Source organism: Megalobrama amblycephala, linkage group LG14 (assembly GCF_018812025.1).
Source record: "Megalobrama amblycephala isolate DHTTF-2021 linkage group LG14, ASM1881202v1, whole genome shotgun sequence".
NCBI lineage: Eukaryota > Metazoa > Chordata > Actinopteri > Cypriniformes > Xenocyprididae > Megalobrama > Megalobrama amblycephala.
In genome coordinates this window covers 46,581,985-46,608,590 of record NC_063057.1, presented here as the reverse complement: position 1 = coordinate 46,608,590, position 26,606 = coordinate 46,581,985, and the positions used below count along the sequence as shown (strand labels likewise).

Here is a 26,606-nt window from a genome sequence, read left to right as displayed (position 1 = left end):
ATGTTATGAATTATTAATATTATGCATAAATTCCCGCCTAAATTGCGCTTCTTGTATTGTTCCCCCCACTATTGATATGACTACAAATTACGGGATGATCTGCACATGATATATGGTGTTAAAGCAAAGTAATGATTGTATAATTATTTTTATTTAATATTTTTTGCATAAAATAATAGTGAGTTTACATCCCGCTTAAAATACAGCAGTAAATTGTTTTTGGGCGGGCTCGCTGTCAAGACAATGAGTTCTGTTTACACAAATACAATACACAGTTAAACATAATGATATTATATTTTATAGTATTACTTCCTAGTACTGCCCCAGGGCAGCTGTGTTATTTTGGAATGAATCAATATTTTAAGTTCTTTGAATGCTGAGAAGTGATATATAAAACCAATGCATTATGATACTTATTATTGTTTTAAAACTATAATGTCTCTAAATGTAACCCACACTTTTATTTATTTATGTTTTATTTCAGATTATGTATGCGTACCCTGTGTTCCGTAGAACATCCTCTCTGGATCGTCTCCTTATGGGGCCAACTGAGGAGGCGAATCGGAGTGAGATTGTGGTGTCTGGGAGGGCCAGGTGTAATGAGGAGGTGCTGGCTGAGGCCACTGCCTTTGTTAGGCAGAATGGAGGGGATCCTGGTAACCAGTTCTTGGTGCTGGCTCACTGCAAGCTCCAGTTTGGTAAATACCAGGGCCAGCGGTTCCGGTGGCTGCTGGAGAACTCACTGGGGTATGCTGTGTACCTGGTCGTCAGCATTGCTGGGGAGGAGGAGAGGGACAACCCGCTCTCTTCAAACAAACATCTGTTCCTCAGGTACACCTCCCAGATCAAGGAGATAGGGGAAGAGGTTGAGGTGTACAAAAAGAAACAGGGCATGATGGCAGCGGCTCGGGAGACTGGAGACCAGGGGTGTCTAATGGTGGAGTTTGGAGACTTCCGGGGGAGGTCTATGAAGGAGGTGTATGAGGACCAAAGCAAGGAGGCCCAGGCCCTCATCACCTACTTGAAGAAGGCAAAAGCCAGGCCCAACACCAACATGGCCATCTTCAAGGCCTATGTGCAGAAAAGGCAGGCTTCAGCTGCACTAAAAGAGCCTGACACCACTGCCTCACTGTCAGTGCCTCCACCTGCTGCCACACAGACTGGGGTACACCTGAGTACCACTGTGAAGGGCCTGTTGGCTCATGGAAAACCTCTGTCTGGTTCACTGCTGGCAAAAAAACTGATGTCTCCAGTTAAACCTCGTAAGTACTAGAGTGAACTGTATGTAAGAAAAAGAAAAAAAAAGAAAGCAGTTTTTGCTAATTAATCTAAAATATACCTTTCTCAACATCAGCTGTAGTCCCACGTTTTCCCTCACCATCAAAACCTGCAGCCCGGAGACAGCTCTTCTCCTCTGGTGAGTACATGCTTCACTACGTACAGGTGTATTGTCAACATGTGCTTGTGTGTGTGTTTAATGTTAATGTTTAATGTTATTTTACAGACACAGCTGCAGGTGACTTCTTTGTGGAGGATGATGATCTGGAGATGGTAACTGTTGCCTCCCAAGCTGAAGAGCAACTTCCTAAAGGTGTGTTATACTAAACAGATATTTCAAAAACAGATCTGTGATAATATAAATTCTGTGTTTATATCCAAATGTTTTTTATTTTTTATTTTACTATACAGAGAAATGTCACATCAAGTCTCGAGCAACATGCATTCTTTGAGTGCACTTCTTCAAAACAATAAGGAAATGTAAAGGTGTATGTAAACTATGTTTACTTGCTATTTTTGTTATAATCACAGACTAACGCTCATTCTCCTCTCTCCTAAACATCCCACATCCCTTGCTCCCCCCTGGTGTAAGTGTGGTGACTAAATGCTGTAGTTATTAGTGGGGCTCACAGCAGATTATGTGTCTTGGGGCTGCTTTGCTTTATACTCATTTAATCCCATCTCACTTTCCTCTCTATATTTGATTTAATGGTAATCATGCTGAAAAAGCTGCTGATATTTACCTCTTGCTTCATAACACCAGTATAACTCATTTCACCATTATGACTAACTATTAATATCATGCAGTAAACATTTTACTAATTGTAGTAACTGTAGTAGCTGTCCATCAGTGCTGGGTGGGTGGGTTGTAGTTGTAGCTCATTACTAAGACAGCAGTGACAATCTTTAAATAACTAAAACTAATTGTATGTTTTTTCTTTATAAGCTCCAGCCACTTTTGCCTCAGAGGCTCCTGCCCCTACACCTCCAGCCATGTGGAGACCTGAGCCAGTGTTCCAGCCGCCAGCTGAGCTCCCTGCCCACTGGAACGAGCACCTTCCGCATTTTCAACAGGACTGGATCAGGAAGACTCTGTTCAGAGCCAGTGCCAAAACAGGAAAGCCAGACCTGGTCCCACAGCTGAAGCTCTGGTGGTATCCGCCCCAGCCACCGCTCATCCACGCCCAGCCTCCTGCCTCTCCTGACCTCTTTTTCTGCCGCCCTCTGTTTCTTTGGATGCCACTGAAGATGTGGTCCATTCCACTTGTCTGTGTCCAGCCGGCCTGCAGTAATCACAAACTGACTGCTGCTGGCCTCTACCGCACTGTGCGCAAGGTCCTGGACATAGATGGGTGGTATGACCTCGCCACAGAGTACCTGGAGTGCAAGCGGTGCAAAAAGAAGTATCCTGCCTGGTCTGAAGACATCCTGGGACAGCTGGATATGGGGCATCGCTGTCAGTTCCCTGCTTTGCTGACATACAGGTATTACACAATTATAACACTGCAGCCCAAAGGTCTTAAAAGTATTAAATTGTATAAACAGGTATTACATTTTGTTCATCTAGGTCATTGTCAAATTAGGACATCTAAGTCCAGTTTTTCAGTCTTATACTTGTCAAAAACATATTTTAGATCATTACTTTGTAAGTAACAACAGAGAAATCTGTGTTTTTTGAGAGTTGGATGTGAATTTTGTGAATTTATTCAGCAACAAATTCTATCAATAGAGGTTTTACAAATATCTTGTCACCCACTTGAAAGTGCTTTTATTTTGTAAGTTTTTGAAAGCGTTTTGAGATTTTTAATGCAGAATTTCACCTGTACTAGACTTTATTACAAATTTTATATAATTTATACAGAATATTGGATATTTGCCTGCAATCTTGGCATTAATTTTAAGTGGCATTAATAAGTCTTAAAAGGGTCTTAACTTTCACAAGACAAAACCTTGAGCTACCCTGTATAATGAAAGTAGAAGATACACGTATATTTGGAATAGATATTATTGCTTCACTTACGTATACATTTATATCCCTTGTGAAAAAAAAGTGCACTTTAATATACTTTTATAAAGTGTACTTATTGCAAAAATAATATACTTTAAAAGAACACACTTAAGTGTGAATTAAATGTAATGTTTTCATCGCTTAAGTGCATTATATCTGTACTTAATTTCAAATATATCACATATTAAGTTCATATTAAATGCAATAAGTTGAACTTAAGAGTGATTTTTTTGAACAACTTAAGTGGTACTTTAATACAACTTTGACAACCTTCGTAATTGCTTCTAGTACCTTTAAAATATAGTTGAAGTGCACTGCCCAATGTACTAACAAGCAATTAATGTGAACTAAAATATATTTTAATATCAGTTATCAATACACTTAAGTGTGAATTAAACAGAAAAGATTCAAAGCATTTAAAAGCTATAAGGACAGTTGATGGCAGTGTTTTAGCTTGTAGTGTGTGATCAGGGTGGCTGAATTAATGGAAAAACATGGAACATCACCTCATCAATACAGGTCTTTGATTCCACACAGCTTGCACTGTATCTCCAATAACAAATCTGTACTGATCCTACAAAATGAATATATAAAACAACAGATAAGCAGATAAGCTTTTTTAAAAGTGCACTTAAGCATGATAATAAATATTGTCATTAAAGTATATTCTATTTAAGTACACTTAAGTGGCCTTTCATTTTAATTATATTGTATTATCTGCAAGTGCACTTTTTAAAAAGTATACTAGGTACACACAAAGTACACTTTCAATACAATTAAGTGCACTTCTTTTTCACAAGGGATACTAAAATATTTTGAGTATTTCATGACATTTAGTGGCATTATTGTACTCTCTGTAGGTACTCCTGTGACTACCGGGTGCTCAGGATGATGAGGGAGAGGACCCTGGGCAATAGTGTGACTCAGCTTTTTAAAAAGCTGAGTGAGGAGCACAGCGAAGCGTGGACACAGCGTGTGCTGCAGTACCTGACTGCCTGTGAACCCTTTACCAGGTCCACCGTCATCCACCCTCCTGTGTTTGCAGAGCCACCACCCTTACCTGCCCTCCCTAAGCCCAAGTGGCTGTTGGCAGTGTATGCCAGGGATGTGCTGATGCGGCTGGATGAGATCAAGGCCAAAATAACCTCTGTTTTTGGTTCTGTCCTCAAGATGGACTCTACAAAAAAAGTAAGATAGAGTTATTTATTTTAATGATTGTTGTGAATGTGCATACAGCTTATGTTACATTTATTTACCTCACAGGTTACCAAAAAACTTGCTGGGGCTGCAGCTAACACTGCTGCCTGGAGTACAAATGTGGGAAATGAGCATGGCCAAGTCCTGGTGTCCGTGCTCACAGCCGCAGAGGGTCACGGACTGTGGCCCATGGCAGCAGGGCTCATGAAGCGCTACAGACAGGCTGGAGTAGCACCACCGGCTATCATGTATGTGGACCGAGACTGCTGCAGCCCATATGGCCAGTCACAGGTCAAGGCCATGTTTTCAGAGTGGAATGACCTCCAAGTGCGCCTTGACATCTGGCACTTCATGCGGCGGTTCGCGGCGGGAGTCACCACGGAGGCTCATCCACTCTATGGCATATTTATGGCACGTCTCTCCAGGTGCATTTTTGAATGGGATGCTGAGGATGTTGCTGCTCTTCGGCTGGCTAAGCAGGGTGAGCTACTGGCGAGACAGATGGGCCTGCTATCAGAAAAGGCACTGTGTGAGCGGATCAGCAGGAGGGAGTTGGCGTTGCACTGCCGGAGGAGGACCAGGGGAGTGGAGGAGACCACCAGACTGATCAAGGCGCTCATTGATCAGTTTGACAATGAGGGAGGAAAGGACACCCTGGGAGTTCCACTGCTGGACCATGAGCGCATCCAGCAGATCTGGAAAGACCAGAAGAGACACATTGCCTGTATTCAGGACCCAGAGGGCTTCCCTCTGTATATCAAGACGGGTACGCTGAAAAAGGGCGGTGTGAATCTCTGCTGTTATCGGTGTGCGCGTGGCTCTACCTCCCTGGAGTCGTTCCACCTCCACTTAAACCGCTTCATCCCAGGTGGGTTATTATTGCAAAAGTACTCAAGCCATTTTCTTTGGCAAACAAATTGTACATTAATTATTCATTGTTGAAATGATAGGAACCAGTGCTAGCGATGCCCACTTTCAGGCCTATCTCCTGGAAGGCCTGATGCGGTGGAATGAAGACCGAATGGAGGAGGCAGTAAAGGGACAATCCACTCTGAGGAGCTATGGCAGTGCTCTGAGGGAGGCTGTGGACCAACTCAGCCGCAGGGTTCTGGGGAAGCCCTTGGATGAGCGCTATCACCCTCCTGGGGTTTACACAGGCAAGAATCAAATTCAAACAATAAATATTATTACCAGTATTAAAATGTATTATAAATTCTGTTCTCATTAAAATAAAAATTTTCTTTTTCAGGTGAATTGCTGGGTATTGAATATCTGTACAGCCAGACCGGAAGAACACTGACTGTGATTGAGAACCCAGCTGAGGAGGACAGGCTGGTTGACCAGATCAATGATGAGGAGGTGCAGGATGAGGGCTTTGTGGAGGAAGACACTGAGGACATCACACTGCCAGTGTTGTCTGGGGATGACTCCTCCTGCTCTCCCTGGACCAGTCCACCTCAGGCCTCTCCCCTTCAGACTCCTGCAACACCATCCTTCTCACCGCAGCCATCCACATCTCGTGATGGAGATGGGCATCCTCCTCCTCCTCCTGTCACAGTCTCAGGGCTGTCACAACAACCACCTCAGGCTCCAGACCAGCTGGCTGCATCCTCTGGCCCTGCACCATCTACAGATAGCAGTGCAACAGACCAGGCTCAAGTTAGTATAGCTTTATCAGAATAATTTATGCTCTAAATTATGACATTTTGTATATATTAATGAATATATTTTGTAGGCACCAGTTCTTGGGCCCGATGGTGTTGCTGGCTGGGACAAAGTTCAGAATTTGGCTGGATATTTGGTGGACCTCCGTCAAGCCCCTTACTTGGATGAGCAGCAGGTGAGAGAGGTTATCCGCCTCTGGAGTGCTCTTCCTGCTGGAGACAAGGCCAGGATCCAGTATCAGCCCAGACATCAGGCCAAGCTCACACAGGGCCGCTTCAAGGCCCCTAAAGGCACCAGAGTGACCCCAGGGGTGGAGAGCGTGAAGAGGTGCTTGATCGGCCACCCAGGCGGGCCAGCTCAGTGGCCCAACACCAGCCGCTTGGTCGAGGCCATGTGCATTAAGCTATGTGAAGTGCACAAGTCCCCGAGTAAGAAGGCTGGTGTCCGCATTCCTCGATGGACCAAAATCTTGGAAGACTACCATCACATCAGAGAACTGGTGCTGAGCAGTCGACCGCTGATGGATGATACGTCAATCCAGCTTTTTGAGCTCAACCAAAGGACACTCATTCAGTGGTAGGCACAGTAGATGTAAAACCTTGTATTAAAGGATTAGTGTCATATTAGTGTCATATTATAACCGTAATATAAATTATGTCTGTGCAGGTTTCAACGGCGGCAGAACACCCAGGAGATGAGTGTTCTCACACAAGGCCTGGCTGCAGAGGACCGCATCCCTGTAGCCACCACACAGCTCCCTCCTGCCCAGGAGAGGTTAGAGGAGGCTCCCACAACATCTGGGCCACAGCATGAGTTTGTGCTCCCTCCAAACAGGGAGGGACAGGCTCCTCACCTGCGGCCAGGCAGACGACCTGGTAGTGTCACAGCAGTGCGCCCTATCACTCCTGCACCAGCAGCTCCTCCTACACTGCCTGCTCTCGAGCCATTGTCAGGGTTCTTAATTGTGAACCCGCTTGTAATGGGATCTGGTGCAGGTACTTCTGCAGTTGTGCCCCCTGCAGGTCCAGTTGTTGCTGCTCCCATTGCCCCTGTGTCTGTGTCTCGCTTTACAGAGAGAAACAGGCGGCGCAGGGCTAAAGAGGAGGCCGCTGGAACCTACAAAAGAAAATATGTTCGTGGTGTGCCATTTAACACGTGCAGTAAGTGTGGGCAACCCAAAACAAAGGATTTTGGCCACAGCCGCTACGGAAATGCCACTTTTTGCCCCCTTGCCTCTGATGGTAAATCTCTGGAGGAGTGGCTGGCAGAACAGCGCCAGCACAAGAAGCCAGGAAACCCACTGCCATAGTGCAGAGGTGGACACTCACCCCCTGCCTGTAAATACTGTATATTATACTATGTAAATAATCTATTATATCTACCACAAGAGTTGTACAGCCCAATCTATCTAATTAATAATATAATGCGTCTATTGTAAATAATTGTAAATACTTACCATTTTCTTAGTGTTTGTAAATATTTGTAATCTTTAGCTTGATAGACATCCATTTTATTCTTTGTTCAATGTTGCTGTATTTGTTTATAGTTTATATTGTATATTATTGCATACTTACCTAGTTATTCCCAATGCCTCTGTCATATTTGTTATATTTGCTTGTTTATTTCCCACCCTTTCATATTGTCCTGTCTGTATATATTGTGTGTGTTTGCATATAGTTATTAAAATTCTTATTTTGAAAACCTTTAAGATATATGTTTATTATTTGAAGGAGAATCATTTATTATTTTTTTCACATTATCTGTTTTAATTGCACATGTAATAAGAATAATATCTGTTATTTACAGACAGCATGACTAAACAAAGCTTAAGAAGTTTTTTGCTTTCTCAGTCCTTAAATAAGCAGTATATTGTAAAAAAAAAAAAAAAAAAAACCATTGATATATTCAAAAACTATTTTTAAATTATCTAATGTGTTTGTATACTCATTTCAATATTTGTGTGTATTTATTTTAATAAAACATTTTACAATTTGATAAATCATATCCCAGACAAAAAACACATCTTTGAAGAAACATTTTTATTCATTTTCTTTACCATAAACATGTAATATGCTGTTAAAATAATATACACAAAAAAACAATTATCAATCAATATAATTATATGTCATAGATTTAGTTATCTATTACATATTATATTGATTAATATTTATCATTTTAAGCACTTTTAAGACTGCATACCTAACAATACACATGTACTAGACAGATGACAGCACGTCCTTGGATACTTTGTCGCGCAGATCATGGGTTCGAACCCAGGCCGCGGACGGTGACTTGTTTCACATGTAACTAAAACTCCCCCATAATGCACGGGAATATAGTACGGATATTGTTGCAGGGAAAATTTGCCGGGGTATTCCGGTTTTCTGCGTCTTTTTCGCTTGCGTGCGGGCGTAAAGATTGGGCCCCTTCCTATGCTAAGCGAGCGCTCTACCATTTGAGCTAATTCCCCTGGACGGTGGAGCGAAGGTGTCCATCGCTCTCAAAGACACCGGCGAGGAGCGACCCCTAGCAGGTGTGCAGGCGCTGCAGCGGGATTTCCAATGGGCACAAAGGAAAGAGACCCTATTTCCTCTGTGCTGGTGACTTTGCACTGGCTACTGTTTAGTTGTAGGTTTAATTAAAAGATTGTGCTTTCATTTTTAAGGCCCTTCTTGTTCTCGCTCCACAATATATGTGTGTGGACGCTCAAGACGCTGCCTCCAGGGTCACTCGGGTCGTGCAGCCAGCTTCTCCTCTCTGTTTCCCGCTCTGGCTTAAAGTCTAATAGACATCTGGGCCCGTATGTATAAATCTTCTCAGAAATGCTCTTAAGAACAGTCTCAAGTTTTGACTTAAGTGTCAAAAAATTCTTAGTAAAGAGTAGGAGTTTTCTAAGAGTAGGAGACTTTTATAAAAAAAGCTAAAAGCAACTTTTAGTAAAGTGTAAGACGGATTCTTAAGTGCTGACTTAAGTGTTGTGAACTAAGGACTACAATGATGTCAACTCAAAATGGCCGCCCTTAACCTCTGAATCAGCCAATAGCGAGCCTGGAAGGGTGAAGTCACAGCAGCACAATACCAATCATTTAATGTTATTATATTAAACAATAAAAAGAAAAACACAAACGTTTTAATATTTAAATTGATTTAAAAGCAATAGCTTTGCGTTGTGCAAAATTATCACAAATTACTATTGAAGGTGTGGAATCTTTTTCTATCGATATATGTCTCCTCATTTACAGTTAGAGCAATGATGTGTCATGAGTTCATCAACGGCTCCGACAACTCCAGGGAAGCCCACAGTCAACATAAAAGTGTCTTTCTTTTGCCGCATGGTTTGATGGTCAGTTGGAAAGTCAATGAACTGCCATAGAGTAGAGGCCAATTGTGATGTCCAGCCATATGAAAATTGACATCTTCAACCTTAATTCAACTTAATTAAACTTTTAAAAATGTGTTAAAAGATGTAAGCACATCGACTAGCTGGAGTCAGTTGTTTCATGTGTGATAATGAAATGAAATTTCAAATTATTTCAAATTATGTTTGGCCAGTCTGTCATACAAAGAAATTATGAACACATGCAAAAACAAGAGAGAACCAATTAAATATTAAAAAAAAAAACGGATTTTGTTGTATTCAATGTCATATTTTAAAACATTTAAATAATATTAAAATAAAAATATTTTTTCTCATATTTTGATGGTTTAAGCGAAATTGTTTGCGATTAACAAGAAACTCTTGTTTGTATTTACTCTTGTGTACTGTCATCTTTTGTGCTTCCTTGTCGTTCGTTCATCATCTGCGCTTTATTTTTCGTGAAGCATTTTGTTTCGCGTCAGCTGTGATAAACAGACACCACTCTCATTACGTGTGTAACAGTGGCCAGACTCTGAGAGTATTGCAGGTAAACTACTGCACACTGACGCCCGCTAGAGAATGAGGTGTTTAACATCATTGGTAGTGCATTCGCCACACATGCCAGCAGCGATCGGGCTGGGGTTGTTGACCACCTCAGAGCAGGGTAGCGACTCAGAGGTTAGGATTGGAGTGCGAGTATTGGTGGCGGCGCAATGAAGAGAGGGGTGTGTTTGTTTAGGTTGATTTCAAATAATCAACAGTGTTCAACAATGAATTTGAGAAATCGCATACAGCACCTTTAAATGTATTAAAATGCATTAAACATATTCATTATTGTTTAAGTAATATTTATTCAATTTATTACATTTATGTAAAGTTATTACATTTCTTATTAGGTCAGTTACAAAAAGAATTGTCAATCAAGTTTATATCATTTTATCAACTCCATGTCATCATATAACTCCAATACATCATATCTTCACTGGAAAGCATATATCTCCTCTTTTTTGCTGCCATCTTGTTACTCTTAACTAGGTTAAGACACCTCTCCAGCTCTCTTAAATAATTTAAGAGCTAAGACCTAGTCTTGACACTTAGGAACCTTTATAAATCACACTTATTCTTAAGTCTAAGAATAAGAGTAAAATTACGTCATTCTTAGAATTTTGACACACTTAAGACCGTGACCAGAACTTCTGGGTGAAGGCCCTCACCTCCATTCTCCTCTGCCAAAGTTTGGTCAGACAGGACTGCCCCTCCCCAGCCCCAGCAGATGGCCGGATCTTTCCTTGCATGGTGGTTTGTTCTGTCACGGTGGCACACAAAAACAAGATGATAAGGATCCAAGTGCAGCGTATTTTATTGGGCAATCCAAAGTCGTAATCCAGAAAACAGGCAAGGGTCAAAATCCAGAAAACAGGCAAGGGTCAAAATCCAGAAAACAGGCAAGGGTCAAAATCCAAGAAACAGTCCACAAACAGAAAGCCAGAGGTACAAAAGGTGCACGTAACAAAATATATAACAAACCACAACCAAGGACAGAAACAACTGAGTATAAATAGACAGACACTAATGAGCAAACAATAAAAAGCTGGGTGCAATGAAACGAGGATAATGAGTCCAGGAGTGAATTATGGGAAATGCAGTTCAGACAAGTGACAAAAGTCCATGTTGGAGTGCCCTCTGGTGGCTAAACAGGGCACTCCAACTCATGATCATGACACTATTCATGTTAAATTAAAGTAATACAGTTTGTATGTTTTATAACAGGGCCTCAGCAGGGTGCGAGATGGTTTTGCACAATTTTAAACGTCCACAAAAGTTCCACAGTCATAACGCAGCAATTTCCACACACACACGTGGTACAAGATATGAATACATTTTTAAAAAAAAATAATAATAATACACGTGCACATTACTTTGTATTCAAAAATAGTTAAAAGTTAACAGTTGTAATGTATAATAAAAACAGCTTTTGAAAGTTAAATTAAATTCAATAATGTTAAAGTTGTTAAATGCCGCTTTATTTATCATCTTATATTTATGTTGTATTATTTTTGTAATGTGCTTTTGTAAAGTCATACTTCTGTTATATCAGGCACATCGTTTTGAACTTTAACTTGTTCATATTCCTTTTAGTAGTAGATATCCCTTTACGTGTCAGTTTAGTTATTTGGACAGAAATATAAAGTACTGGCATGGCTTGATCATAATCATGCATGCTTTTTAAGAGAGTGCTCCTGTTAATGATTTGATAGTATTTTAAAATAATTGCCTTTTCTGTTTTTTCTCTCATTATTGTTCTTAAGATATGAAGCTGATGGGTCTGCCCCAACCCAGGAGTGATGGACTGAAGAATTTTCAATGCTCTTATCCTGTTGTACTTTTTATTTTTCTTCTTATGATCAATAAAAAGGTGGTTTACAAATTCTGAGTTGAAAGTCATTTTCTTCACAGTACAATTATTTTCTCATGTAATTTAAATTATATTAAGTCAGGTACAGGTTTACTAAAACATAACTTTCTTTTGCAAATGAGCACATTAAAGCACATTAATTTCACCCACATGAATAAAAAAGAAATATAAGTGGGGCCCAGTTCTCACCCACTGTGGTCCCACAAAAACCCCATAGAGGGGCCATTTGCGGGTCCAATGTTATCACCCTTCTGGGTCCCATAAGGGTTCTGTATGTGGCCCACATTGGCCCCATTTATTAGAACTCATATGTGAACCATGTGGACCCCTATAATGAACACACAAATGAGCCCCACTTAGAGCCCACTATGGACCTATCATGTGCCCCTATGGGCTAACACACGAGGCCCTACGGGAATAAAAAAGAAATATAAATGGGGCCCAGTTATCACCCACTGTGGTCCCACAAAATCCTATAGAGGAGCCATTTGTGGGTCCAGTGTTATAACCCTTTTGGGACCCATAAGGGTTCTGTATGTGGCCCATATTGGCCCCATTTATTAGTTTCATATGTGACCCATGTGGGCTCCTATAATGAACACACAAATGAGCCCCACTTAGAGCCCACTATGGACCCATCATGTGCCCCTATGGGCTAACACACATGGGGCCTGTGTGGAGCCGATGGACAAAATTCTATGGGCCCCACTTGGGTTGCCCATGCAGGGCCCAAGTGACAGCCCATCAAAAACCCACATGGGGCCCACATGGACATGTTGGCTGGGGGCCTGCTATCAGAAAAGGCACTGTGTGAGTGGATCAGCAGGAGAGAGTTGGCGTTGCACTGCCAAAGGAGGACCAGGGGAATGGAGGAGACCACCAGACTGATCAAGGCGCTCATTGATCAGTTTGACAACGAGGAAGGAAAGGACACCCTGGGAGTTCCACTGCTGGACCATGAGCGCATCCAGCAAATCTGGAAAGACCAGCAGAGACACATTGCCTGTATTCAGGACCCAGAGGGCTTCCCTCTGTATATCAAGACGAGCACACTGAAGAAGGACAGTGTGGAGCTCTGCTGTTATCGGTGTGCGCGTTGCTCTACCTCCCTGGAGTCGTTCCACCTCCACTTAAACTGCTTCATCCCAGGTGGGTTATTACTTCTCTGGTAATTTGCAAAAGTACTCAAGCCATTTTCTTTGGCAAACAAATTATACATTAATTATTAATTGTTGAAATGATAGGAACCAGTGCCAGCGATGCCCACTTTCAGGCCTATCTCATAGAAGGCCTGATGCGGTGTAATGAAGATCGAATGGAGGAGGTAGTAAAGGGACAATCCACTCTGAGGAGCAATGGCAGTGCTCTGAGGGAGGCTGTGGACCAGCTCAGCCGCAGGGTTCTGGGGAAGCCCTTGGATGAGCGCTATCACCCTCCTGGGGTTTACACAGGCAAGAATTAAATTCAAACAATAAATATTATTACCAGTACTAAAATGTATTATAAATTCTGTGCTCATTAAAATTAAAATGTTCTTTTTCAGGTGAATTGCTGGGTATTGAGTATCTGTACAGCCAGACCGGAAGAACGCTGACTGTGATTGAGAACCCAGCTGAGGAGGACAGGCTGGTTGACCAGATGAATGATGAGGTGCAGGATGAGGGCTTTGTGGAGGAAGACACTGAGGACATCACAGTGCCAGTGTTGTCTGAGGATGACTCCTCCTGCTCTCCCTGGACCAGTCCACCTCAGGCCTCTCCCCTTCAGACTCCTGCAACACCATCCCTCTCACCGCAGCCATCCACATCTCGTGATGGAGATGGGCAGCCTCCTCCTCCTCCTGTCACAGTCTCAGGACTGTCACAACAGCCACCTCAGGCTCCAGACCAGCTGTCTGTATCCTCTGGCCCTGCACCATCTACAGGGAGCAGTGCAACAGACCAGGCTCAAGATAGTATAGCTTAATCAGAATATTTTATGCTCTAAATTATGACATTTTGTATATATTAATGAATACATTTTGTAGGCACCAGTTCTTGGGCCCGATGGTGTTGCTGGCTGGGACAAAGTTCAGAATTTGGCTGGATATTTGGTGGACCTCTGTCAAGCCCCTTACTTGGATGAGCAGCAGGCGAGAGAGACTATCCACCTCTGGAGTGGTCTTCCTGCTGGAAGGCCAGGATTCAGTATCAGCCCAGACATCAGACCAAGCTCACACAGGGCCGCTTCAAGGCCCCTAAAGGCACCAGAGTGACCCCAGGGGTGGAGAGCGTAAAGAGGTGCTTGATCGGCCACCCAGGCGGGCCAGCTCAGTGACCCAACACCAGCCGCTTGGTCGAGGCCACGTACATCAAGCTGTGTGAAGTGCATAAGTCCCCGAGTAAGAAGCATTCCTCGATGGACCAAAATCTTGGCAGACTACCATCACATCAGAGAACTGGTGCTGAGCAGTCGGACGCTGATGGATGGCACGTCAATCCAGCTTTTTGAGCTCAACCAGAGGACACTCATTAAGTGGTAGGCACAGTAGATGTAAAACCTTGTATTAAAGGATTAGTGTCATATATTATAACTGTAACATAAACTATGTCAGTGCAGGTTTCAACGGCGGCAGAACACCCAGGAGATGAGTGTTCTTATAAGTATTTTATTTATATTTGATATTAGTCTGTGTTACTACCTCTTCCTGACCCCCCTCCCCCCAGTCATGTGTGAATATTGATGGTGTATCATTGAGGATGGTTTCAGACAAAGAAGGTCAGTGGATTCATGACTGTTGTTAGTTAAAAAGACCAAGAAGGGTGTAATTCTGATGTATTCATTTGAGTGGAGGTAGACATGTTTTCCATGAAGATGTACTCTATTAGTAAATTTTTCCAAGTCGTAATGTGTATGGTGCTCCTTGATTTCCAGTTCATGAGGATAGTTTTCTTGGCAATAGTTAGAGCCACTAAGAGTAATTGACTGTTTGTACTGTTTAAATTGGATATGGATATGTCACCTAATATACAGAGGGAGGGAGAAAGCGGGATGTGACATCCCATAAGGTTGGATAGTGAGTCAATAACGTTTACCCAGAAAATTTATCTGAGATGCAATCCCAAATACTGTGTAAATAGGTGTCTGGGGTATTTTGTGTGCAATGTGAGCATGTTTTTGAAGTAAAACTCATTTTAAATAATTTCCGTCCAGTTAGGTGAAATCTATGAAGTACTTTAAAAAAAAGTAAATTGGCGTTTTTTTGTCATGAAGTAGATATTTTTGCAGATTTGTGTCCAGAAAGCGGCATTGGGAGCAATGGATAAGTCTGATTCCCATTTAGCATTGGGTAGGCTTAATGTGTTGTCTGATTTGGATATTATTTTATATATTTTGGAGAGTAGTTTTTTTGGTGAGGTTATATTAATTAGCTCTGAGATTGGAGGGGGAAGGTCTAGATTAATTGTCTGAGTGTCGATTTTTGATTGAATAGATGATTTGATTTGTAAATATTCCAGAAAACAATTACTCCCAATGCCGTATTTCTGGACCAAGTGGGAAAATGGTGCCAGGTTGTTATTAAGGAGGATGTGTTGGAGTTGTGTGATGCCCTTATCTACCCATGTGTGTAAGATGAGTGGCTTCTTGTTAACTATAAAATCTGGGTTATTCCAAATCGGGGTGTATTTAGATGGTGCAAGAGGGGTGTTTGTGATTTGATGAAATTTCCACCAGGCTGTCAGAGCTGCAGCTATTGTCAGCATTTTAAAACAGTCATGTTTTTTGATTGTCTGATTATAGAAAGGTAATTCTGAAATGTTAATGTCCTTACATATTGACTGTTCAACATCTAGCCATGTGCTTTCTGATGGATTAGGATTAATCCATTTGTATATATTTTGGAGCTGATTGGCCAAAAAGTAGTGGTAGAAATGTGGTGCTTCCAGTCCTCCTTGTGTTTTTGTTTCTGTAGTGTAGTGAATTTAATTCTTGGGGCCTTATTTTTCCAATAGAATTTAGTGACAATAGAATCTAGTGATTTAAACCAAGTGAGGGTGGGTAGTGCTGGAGTCATTGTAAATAAATAGTTTAATTTAGGGAGTATAGTCATTTTAATTACTGATATTTTGCCCATAATGGATGGTGGTAAATTCATCCAGCGATGAAGGTCATCATTTATTGTTTTAAGTAATGGAGTAAAGTTGAGTCCAAACAACTCTGACAGCCTGGGAGAAACATTAATGCCTAAGTATGTGATATAGTTGGTGCACAAAGGAATAGGTGGTGTCTGGGATGTCACATCTAAGCTGTTGGAATGTAATGAAAATATGGCTGATTTACTCCAGTTGATCGAGTATTCAGAGATATTTGAGAATGAATCAATAAGTTTAATTGTTTCTTGTAATGATGATGGGGGGGTCTTGTAAATATAGTAATATATAATCAGCGTGAAGACTAATTTTGTGGTGCATGTTTAGTGTTTGAATTCCTTTAATGTAGCTGTTTTGATGGATAGCTGCTGCTAATGGCTCAATGAAAATGGTGAATAATGAAGGGGAGAGTGGGCATCCTTGTCTAGTCCCCCGTTGCAGTGTGAAGATATGTGATGTTAGTCCATTGGTGATGACAGTGGCTGAAGGTGATGTATACAGAATTTTGATCCAATTATTGAATGACTCCCCAAAACCAAACCTCTCTAATGTGGAAAACAGGAATTTCCAATTGACCCTATCAAAAGCTTTTTCTGCATCGAGAGTAACTATGATGGTTTGGGTTTTTTGAGTTGATGAATAATGCATCAAGTTAAAAAGTCTGCATGTGTTGTTGGATGAAATTCTACCTTTGATGAAACCGGTTTTATCTGGATGGATTATAGATGGTGTGACTTTTTCTATTCTATGCGCTAGTGCTTTGGCAATAATTTTAATGTCTACATTGATTGGGGAAATCGGACGATAACTTGATGGTAATGTTGGGTCTTTATTTGGTTTAAGTGAAATTGTGGCTGTGTTCATACTATCTGGGAGTTTTGATTTTTGTTTTGATTCAGTAGTCATACGGATGAAGAGTGGTGATAAGATGGACCAAAAGTGTTTGTAGAACTCAGCAGGGAATCCATTGGGGCCTGGAGCTTTATTGTTTGGCATAAGTTTGAGGCCATTAAAAAGTTCATGTTCTGATAAAGGAGATTCAAGAGAATTTATTTGATATTTACTGAGTTGAGGTAAGTTGATATTTATCGGAGGAATATAATTTAAAAAAAATTTTAAAAGATTTGATTTATTTCCTCTGGTGAGTTGGTGGATTTCCCTGCTGTGTCCATAATCACTGGTATTGTATCTTTTTCCTTATTTTGTTTAATTTGATTTGCCAAATATTTACCAGATTTGTTACCATGATGGAAGTTTTCTTGTCTTAGCTTATGAATTAGGAATTGTGTATGTTTATTGATTAATTCGTTCAATTTGAGTTTATATTTTCTTAATGAATCCTGTGTTTCTTCTGTTGGGTTATTTATGTTAATGTCTTCTAGTTGTTTGATTTTTTGTTCCAATTCTGCTTGTTGATCCTTTTCTTTCCTTTTTTTGTAAACGGAGAATGAAATTATTTTTCTTCTTAGTACTGCTTTACCTGTTTCCCACAGAAGAGATGGAGATGATTCTGGGGAGTCATTCGTCTCTAGAAAGCATGCCCACTCGAGATGATTGTTCTTACACAAGGCCTGGCTGCAGAGGACTGCATCCCTGTAGCCACCACACAGCTCCCTTCTGCCCAGGAGAGGTTAGAGGAGGCACAGCATTAGTTTGTGCTCTCTCCAAACAGGGAGGGACAGGCTCCTTACCTGCGGCCAGGCAGACGACCTGGTAGTGTCACAGCAGTGCACCCTATCACTCCTGCACCAGTGGCTCCTCCTACACTGCCTGCTCTCGAGCCATTGTCAGGGTTCTTAATTGTGAACCCACTTGTGATGGGATCTGGTGCAGGTACTTCTGCAGTTGTGCCCCCTGCAGGTCCAGTCGTAGCTGCTCCCATTACCCTATGTCTGTGTCTTGCTTTACACAGAGAAACAGGCGGCGCAGGGCTGAAGAGAAGGCCACTGGAACCTACAAAAGGAAATATGTTTGTGGTGTGCCATTTAATACGTGCAGTAAGTGTGGGCAACCCAAAACAAAGGATTTTGGCCACAGCCGCTATGGCAATGCCACTTTTTGCCCCCATTCCTCCGGTAGTAAATCTCTAGAGGAGTGGCTGGCAGAACAGCGCCAGCACGAGAAGCCAGGAAACCCACTGCCATAGTGCAGAGGTGGACACTCACTCCCTGCCTGTAAATACTGTATATTATACTATGTAAATAATACACCTGTAAATAAATGCACTTACATTTAAATCTACCACAAGAGTTGTACAGACAAATCAATGTAAATAATAAACATGTAAATAAATGCACTTAGCTTTATATCTACCACAGGAGTTGTACAGACCAATCTATCTAATTAATAATATAATGTGTCTATTGTAAATAATTGTAAATACTTACCATTTTCTTAGTGTTTGTAAAGCTAATAGAACTAGATGTTTCAATCCCTTAAGTAGGAAACTCTTGATAGAAGCAGTCAGTATGGAGTGAGGGAAAAAAAAAAAAAAAGGGAAGAGGGGTAAGGTATGTCATTGGGGTCATCAGGTGGGCACCCTGCTTCATCGACATTTCGTTGATTGAAGCCCATATCGTCTCCAAAAGGCTCAATGGTGTACCCAGCGTCCCAGGTACACCCCCCTCCGTGCCATACCCTCTATCTCCCTGATGGGCTCTGCATGGCAGGGGCGTCCTTCTCCCTGAATCAGGCCTAAGCCTGACCACATACCATCTGTCTCTACCTTGCTGCCCAGATAGGGTCCTTACGCTTGATCCAGAGCCAGTTACTGCTTTTTACGAACAACCCTTCACCCCTATTTTTCTCATCAACCTGGTGGTAAATGTTGCAACAAATCCCCTGCATCCCACCTCTACTGGGAAGATGCTGATCTTCCAGCCGTTCTGGGATGCTTCAGCTGCCAGATTCGGAATATCTGTTCTTTTTCCTTCTCATAAGTTTCTTCAACCCCATCCTCCCATGGTACTGTTAATTCCACAACATATGCCAGCTTTGTTGTTTGAGACCACAGGACCATGTCTGGCCGGAGTGTTGTAGTCACTATTTCTGGGGGAAACACAAGCTTCGTATCAAGGACAACTTCCAATTTCCAATCCCGTGCTGACTGCAGGATGCTTGCATCCTTAGGTGTTGTACGATGCTCTTGATGTTGGCCAGCTGGTACGAAATTTGTGAATTTGACCTGTCCTGCCAATGTTTGTGGGAGGTTGTTTATGGTGTTTCGCTTCTGTTCCAGTATTGATGCCAGCTCTCTAAGTACTTGGTTATGCCGCCAAGTATAGCGCCCTTGAGTGAGACTTGTAGTACATCCTGATAGAATGTGCCTTAGGGATGCAGGTACTTGAAACAGGGAACAGGCAAGGTCTTCTCCATACCACTCTTTCAGAATTTGAGGGGAGGGTAGCAGGTCGTATGTGGCTCTGATGACAAAACTCAGCCGTGCTCCCTCCATCTGCCAGATGTCACGCCAGCTTGTAAATATTTGTAATCTTTAGCTTGATAGACATGTTTATAGTTTATATTGTATATTATTGCGTATTTACCTAGTTATTCCCAATGCCACTGTCATATTTGTTATATTTGTTTGTTTATTTCCAGTTATTTGAATTCAGTGTTGTGTCTTTTACCTTGTTTATTGAATAAATGCCGTATATCAGTTCAGACTCATCATGTTCATTGTACTGCTCTTAGATCCCAGCTGGACTGGACCTTAACATGAGTTTTCTGTGTAACGTTTACTTAACTGAGGTCAGGAGTCACTGTAAATCATTCAAGTCTTTTTGAACACTTTGGTGCAGAGGAAGGTCAGATCAGGTGCATGCACCCAAGATGAATTCTGTCCACTTCAGATTTATGACCCCAGGACTCTGCCTTTGACATTGATGACCCCTACCTCATTACTGTCAGGTTTTATCTCAAATACAAGTACTACTACAGTATTTGAACATTAATAACTACACTAAATACACTTATTAATTTACAATAACAACTATAGGCTACCAAGTACATAAGACACATAAATAGTAATTAGCCTTCATTAACAAACAAATATACAGTATGTTTGTGTGGACTGTTGTGCTGTAGTCACTTAAATAACTCAGAGATCTCATTAAAAAGTTATTTATATTTATTGACAAATATAAATAGGTAATGACAGGATGGGGTACAGAGAGTAATGTCTGAACATGTAAATCGCATGTAAATGACATTTCGGAAATAAAGCAATAAACATAGCTTTTATGTTACAATTTACAGCCAGGAGGGACTATCATAGTAGTTACAAAGTAGTGGAGTAGTGGCACAAGCGTCCGCCATCCAAAGGTCGCTGGTTCGCGGTGTACCTTTATAAATAAAATGTTATTCAATTCCGTACCACAAAATACAGGACTGTGTCACGGTTGTAGATCCGCAGTCTCTTTCTGTTGTCTGTGTTTACGTTGTGCTGTCACGTTAATTTTTTCATGTGGGCGTCGCCGCTGATTGTGTGATCAGCGGCAGCTGTTTCCTATCACTGCCAGCCTATATAACGCCTTGTCTTTCGTTTCATGTTTGTCAGATCGTTGTTTGGAGTCTCCTGTTCATGTCCTTCTGTTTCCTCGTGTGTTCTTCCGTTGGAGTTGAAGTCTTCGTGTCCACGAAAAGATTGGGCTCCTTCCTAAGTAAGCCCAAAGTAAGCCCACATGAGCCAATCACGTTTCTCTGCTGTGGCTTACTTTTGACCAATCACGTTTCTCTCCCGTGGTTCACTTTTGACCAATCGCGTTTCTCTCCTATTGCTTACTTCTGACCAATTGCGGACGCTATTATTGTCATCTTTGCATTGCAATAGGTATCTAACAGCTTTGGGTAAGGCTATGTTTCTGCCATGGCCATCTCAGTCCTCTGACCTGAACCCTAAAGAAAATGAGTGGAGTGAACTGAAGAGAAGAAGCACCAGCATGGAGCTGGAATCTGAAGGATCTGGAGAGATTCTGCATAAAGGAATGGTCTCTGATCTCTTGTCAGGTGTTCTCCAAACTCATCAGGCATTATAGGTGAAGACTCAGAGCTGTTATCTTGGCAAAAGGAGGTTGCAAAAAGTTTTGAATAAAAGGGTGCCAATAATTGTGGCCAACGTGTTTTGGAGAAAAATGTTTATTTCATAATGTAAGTTTCCCCCCACTTTCAATTATTTTCCTTAAATGAAAGGTTATAATTTTGTGAATTTTTTGAATGAAAGATCAAAAGGATAAACAATGCAGATTTATTTTCACAGCTGCTTTTGCTCATAATTACTAAGGGTGCCAATAATTGTGGAGGGCACTGTAATATATAAATTTTATTATTTTATTTAATTTTTTTACTTAAAGCAAATGCTGTATTTTTTATTTAATTTCTTGCCAGAGTGCTCCAGAATACTTCATTTATATGTTAAAATCAAGTTCATAAATGTCACCTTTTTCGCCACTTTTCAGTTTGCAGTTATGATTATTTGTTCTTATACAGTGTATTTTTGGAAAATGAAGTGTGCCAGTATAGCTAGCTATCATGTATAGCACACGTTTTCTTCAGTACCTGTGAACCTGTAACTTTTTCCAAGATAAATACAGATAAATACAGAACATACTCTAGGTATATTGTGCGTACACTGTGTGCATAGTCATGGTTTAAGATGACAGCTTTAGAAATAGAAGGAAATTTCAGACTTTACATATTTGATATATCAGGGATTCCTGTCTTCTGTAAATAACCCATCATCAGGTCAGTTTATAGTCATGGCCATGTTTATTACCACAGTAATATGGTTTACGTGTAGCTTGTTAAATTATCGTTTACACACTTAATGTACAGGTATCTTTCAGATTGCTAGGGATAATAGTCTCTTTCTGATTTTCATTTCAGAAAATGTATGCAAACCCAGTTTTTCGGCACCAGTCACCAACATCAAACCGACTCCTCATGGCGCCATCGGCAGAGGCGAAGCGCCTTGAAAATGTGGAGTCTGGTAGGGCCAAACCTAAGGAGGAGGTGCTGGCAGAGGCCAGTACTTTTGTCAGCACAAACGATGGAGACCCCAGTGACCAGTTTTTAGTACTGTCTCAATGCAAACTTCAGTTTGGGAAGTACCAGGGCCAGAGATTCAGATGGCTCCTGGAAAACTCTCTGGGGTATGCAGTGTATTTGGTGCTCAGCATTTCCAGTGAGAAAGCGCAGACGACTCCTCTGTCAGAAAATAAACAACTGTTCCTACAGTACACTTTTCACATCAGAGAGATGGCAGAAGAAGGAGAGAAGTATAAGAGGAAGCAGGAAATGCAAGCAGAAGCCCAGGCAACTGGAGACCAGGGCTGCTTGATGGTGGAGTTTGGTGACTTCCAGGGCCGGTCCATGAAGGATGTTTATGAGGACCAGAGCAAGGAGGCCGAAGCCCTCATCAGGTACCTCATTAAGGCAGATGCCAGGCCAATGTCCTGAAAAGACAGGCTTCTGCTGTGGGCACCAGTGTACGTCAGCCTGCACTTCCACCTGCAACCTCCAGTGTCTCTGCCCCTCCACCTGCAACCTTCAGTGCACCTGTACATCTACCGCAACCTCTGGTGTCTCTGCCCCTCCACCTGCAACCTTCAGTCCACCTGTACGTCCACCTGCAACCTCCGGTGTCTCTGCCCCTCCACCTGCAACCTCCAGTGTCTCTGCCCCTCCACCTGGAGCCATGCGAACTGGTGCTAAGCAGACCACCACTGTAACAGTGCTCTTGGCGCATGGCAAACATTTGTCTCCACAGCTGTCGAGAAAACTAATGTCACCAGTTAAACCCTGTGAGTAGGAGTGTGAATACTGAATTTTCCCTACAGCAGTTCTACATTTATTCATTTATTGTTATGGCAAACTTTGTCATTTGCTGTTTCCAGATCCATTACTGCAGTCCACTTTACCTCCTCCAGCAGCAGCAGAACCCCCAGCCAAAAATTTGACCCGAAGGCAGTTTTTTGCTACAGGTAAGTAAGTACCATCTTCAGAGTAATAGTTTTAACATTTGTGCTCCAGGCACTTCCCTTCCCACTGCTGAAGATGATGATGAGGAGCTGGTATTTGCTGCATCACAATGTGAAGCACAGCATAATACAGGTGTGGCATATGACACAAATGCAAATATTAGGGGTGGGCGGATCGATCTAAATATCGATAGTATCGATGCCAACACTGGTATTGGTATCAGATCGATACAATTGTAATTGAATCGATATTTTAATTTAAATATCTCTCCTCTACATTCATTATACTTTGCTTGTGTCTTCTACCTCTACAATCCTGAGCAAACGCTGCTTTCACATCCTGGCCCACTTTGCTACTCCTCCCCCTCCTGCTGCTCTGCTGTGATTCGTTGTTGTGTCGTCACGTGACTCACTGACACAACGCACCAAGGAGCAGCGAACTGAGTGAGCGAAGCTGATGATAGCACATTGAATGAGAGATCAGGATGGCAGAGAGGAAGAGAAGCGTTGTGTGGAGCTATTTTACGGCACTAAATGATAATACTGCAACTTGTGATACGTGTAAAAAGAGCATTCGATACTGTGGCAACACTACAAACCTATACAAACTAATAACTAATAATTTTGTGGACTTCAATACATTAATAAAAAAATATTGCCTAAAGAATTGATCATTCATTCACCTCAGAAATAATGACATACTGCTCTCCCCTACACAAAAGTATTTTTTTAAGTAAAAAGTATCGTATTGGTATCGGTATCGGCAATACTGACCCTATATGTATTTGGTATCGGATCGATACCAAATTTTGCAGTATCGCCCACCAGTTTTGTTACTGTTCACCTGTGCTGGTCCATCTCCATCAGCGGAAACTGCAAAAACACCAGATCCTCCATATCATCAGCCAGCTGAGCTTCCAGGTCACTGAAATAATCATCTTCCACCTTTCCAGCATGAGTGGATCCGGAACACACTATTTAAGGCCTACCTACGAACCGGCAAGCCAGAACTAGTGTCCCAGCTGAAGCTTTGGTGGTATCCTCCTCAGCCCCCTTTAATTCATACTCAGCCACCCGCTTCACCTGACCTCTTCTTCTGTCGGCCCCTTTTCTTATGGATGCCGCAGAAGATGTGGTTATTTCCTCTTGTCTGTGTTCGCCCAGGCTGTGGTAAGCACAGACTAACAGCGGCAGGACTTTACCGTACTGTGCACAAGGTCTTGGACATTGACGGGTGGTATGACCTTGCCACTGAGTATCCTGAGTATCTGGAGTGCAAAAGCTGCAAAAAGAAGTATCCTGCCTGGTCCAAGGATATCTTAGGACAGCTGGATATGGACCTCCGCAGTCAGTTTCCAGCTTTGTTGACATACAGGTAATTCATAATGGCAGTCATTCATTATTAGGTGCTTTTATTTGTGTTATTTTTTTTACCAACCAAAGCATTTGCATGGTTATACTGTTGTTTCCTTAGATACTCATGTGACAACCGGGTGCTGAGGATGATGAGGCAACAGTGTGACTCAGCTTTACAAGAAGCTGATGGAACAGCACAGTAAGGCATGGACACAGCATGTCCTGCAGTACCTGACTGCCTGCGAACCATTCACAAGGTCCTCCCTTGTGCAGCCTCCTGTGTTTGCTGAGCCTCCCATTTTACCTGCCCTACCTAAAGTGGCTGTTAGCCGTGTACGCCAGGGATGTTCTGGGGCGACTGCACGAGGTCAAGGCCAAAATTACATCTGTCTTTGGCTGTGTTCTCAAGATGGACTCTACAAAAAAGGTATCACAGCCCTCTTTATATCCAGAAATTTGCCAGATATGGATATGTGTGCATACACAATGAACACGGTTTTTGACCCTTTTATTTTTCCCAATAGGTCACAAAGAAACTTGCCAGTGCTGCTTCAGGAACATCTGCCTGGTGCACAAATGTTGGAAATGAACACGGCCAAGTCCTTGTCTCTGTGCTGACATCCACCGACAGACATGGACTGGACCCCATGGCAGCTGGCCTGATGAAATGCTACCGGGAGGCAGGAGAGGCAGCCCCAAAAGTGATGTACGTGGACAGAGATTGCTGCAGTCAGCACGGCCAGTCTCGGGCGAAGGTCATGTTTTCGGAGTGGGATGAGCTTGAAGTGCGCCTTGACATCTGGCATTTCATGTGGCGATTTTCTGCAGGTGTAACCACAGAGGCTCATCCGCTCTACGGGATCTTCATGGCATGTCTGTCCATGTGCATCTTTCAGTGGGATCCAGAGGATGTGGCTGCTCTTCGCCGTGCAAAGGAGGGTGAGCTGGCGCCAATGAAGACTGGCCACATCTCAGAAAAGGTGGTCAGTGCTCGCATTACCTGGAGGGAGTTGGCACTGCACTGCCGGTGGAGGACCAGGGGTGTGGAGGAGACCACCGGATTGTTTGGGGCACTGATTGATCTGTTTGACAGTGCGGACGGGAAGGACACTCTGGGTGTTCCTTTGCTGGACCATGAACGGATCCAGCAGATATGGAAAGAACAGCAGAAGCATGTACAGTGTATCCAAGACCCAGAGAACTTTCCGCTCAACATGAAGACAGGGACACTGACGAAAGGCGGTGTGGAGCTGTTGCTGTTACAGGTGTGCCCATGGCTCTACCTCCTTGGAGTCATTCCACCTCCACCTGAACCATTTTATTCCAGGTATTACATGCATATGGATTACTAATTTTTCTGTAAAAAATACAAGCACTGTAACTGCTTCCATTACTTTAAAGTAATGTCACATTAATAAATGTCACACTCTGCAGTAATATTAGTTCTTTTCTGATGTCATAAGCACTGACAAAGCTGTCTTGCCTGACACGTCACTAGTAACTTTGTTTATAATGACAATAATTTTTAACGTAATTACATAACTCTATTACAAGTAACCTGTTACTTCATAACACCTCATGTGTAGTACATATCTTGTACATATGTGACATTTAAAACTCTGTTTATTTAACTTTTAGGAACCAGTGCCAGTGATGCACATTTTCAGGCCTATCTCCTTGAGGGCTTAATGCGTTGGAATGATGACCGGATGGAAGACGCCATAAAAGGAGCCTCCATCCTCCGGTCATATGGCAGTGCCATGAGAGAGGCTGTGGAGCAGCTTAGCCAAACAGTCCTTGGGAAGCCCTGGGATGAGCGCTATCGCCCTCCTGGAGCATATACAGGCACTAAATTCATTAATTTGTCCTTTTGTAATATTCTACTAAGTTATCTATTTAGCCTTTAACGTACTAGACAAAATGTTAAGAACAATTAATTTTTTTTCCATTTTATTCCTGTAGGCGAATTGCTGGGAATGGAGTACCTTTACAGCCAGACTGGCAAAACACTGACTCCAGTGCTCCAGAACCCAGAGAAGGAAGACAGGCTGGTGGGGGAAGTTGATGACCAGGACCTGCAACATGAGGGGTTTGCGGAAGAGATCATGGAGCGCTATTCAGATCTCGCAAACAGCCCCTCATCTTTGCCTCTGCCTCAGTCCCCAGCATCACTGGCTGAGCCATCCACATCATCTGGTGGAGAAGGACAGCATCTTGCCCC

The 26,606-nt window shown here is 42.3% G+C and overlaps 2 protein-coding genes and 1 long non-coding RNA gene across 4 annotated transcripts in view; all 3 read left to right on the top strand.

The window, feature by feature from the left end:
- The window catches only part of LOC125245958, a 13,222-nt gene extending 3,464 nt beyond the window's left edge, over nt 1–9,758 (top strand). Inside the window, exon 2 of the long non-coding RNA XR_007179650.1 lies at nt 9,391–9,758. This is a non-coding gene — a long non-coding RNA (uncharacterized LOC125245958). The remainder of the gene's footprint in view (nt 1–9,390) is intronic.
- Nucleotides 1,593–6,527, top strand: LOC125245878. Of its 2 annotated transcripts, none has more exons than XM_048156689.1 (2): nt 1,593–2,762; nt 4,147–6,527. In XM_048156689.1, exon 2 carries the CDS (start codon nt 4,511–4,513, stop codon nt 5,423–5,425), a length of 915 nt encoding a protein of 304 aa, XP_048012646.1. In that variant the 5' UTR covers nt 1,593–2,762; nt 4,147–4,510; the 3' UTR covers nt 5,426–6,527. The 2 variants fall into 2 exon arrangements, with proteins under 2 accessions (XP_048012646.1, XP_048012647.1); XM_048156690.1 differs by having other exon boundaries at nt 2,272–2,762; nt 4,147–5,415.
- On the top strand, nt 5,442–8,075 carry LOC125245893. The gene is made up of 2 exons (XM_048156716.1): nt 5,442–6,724; nt 6,815–8,075. The coding sequence occupies exons 1-2, from the start codon at nt 6,540–6,542 to the stop codon at nt 7,455–7,457; spliced, it is 828 nt and encodes a 275-aa protein (XP_048012673.1). The 5' UTR covers nt 5,442–6,539; the 3' UTR covers nt 7,458–8,075.
- Nucleotides 9,759–26,606: the final 16,848 nt, after the last annotated feature.

Excerpts from the sequence above, each read along its gene's own strand:
- LOC125245893 (XM_048156716.1), top strand. The coding sequence starts at position 6,540 with ATGTGCATTAAGCTATGTGAAGTGCACAAGTCCCCGAGTAAGAAGGCT. Across the intron at positions 6,725-6,814 it reads CAAAGGACACTCATTCAGTG|GTTTCAACGGCGGCAGAACA; the intron begins GTAGGCACAGTA and ends ATGTCTGTGCAG.
- LOC125245878 (XM_048156689.1), top strand. The coding sequence starts at position 4,511 with ATGTGCATACAGCTTATGTTACATTTATTTACCTCACAGGTTACCAAA.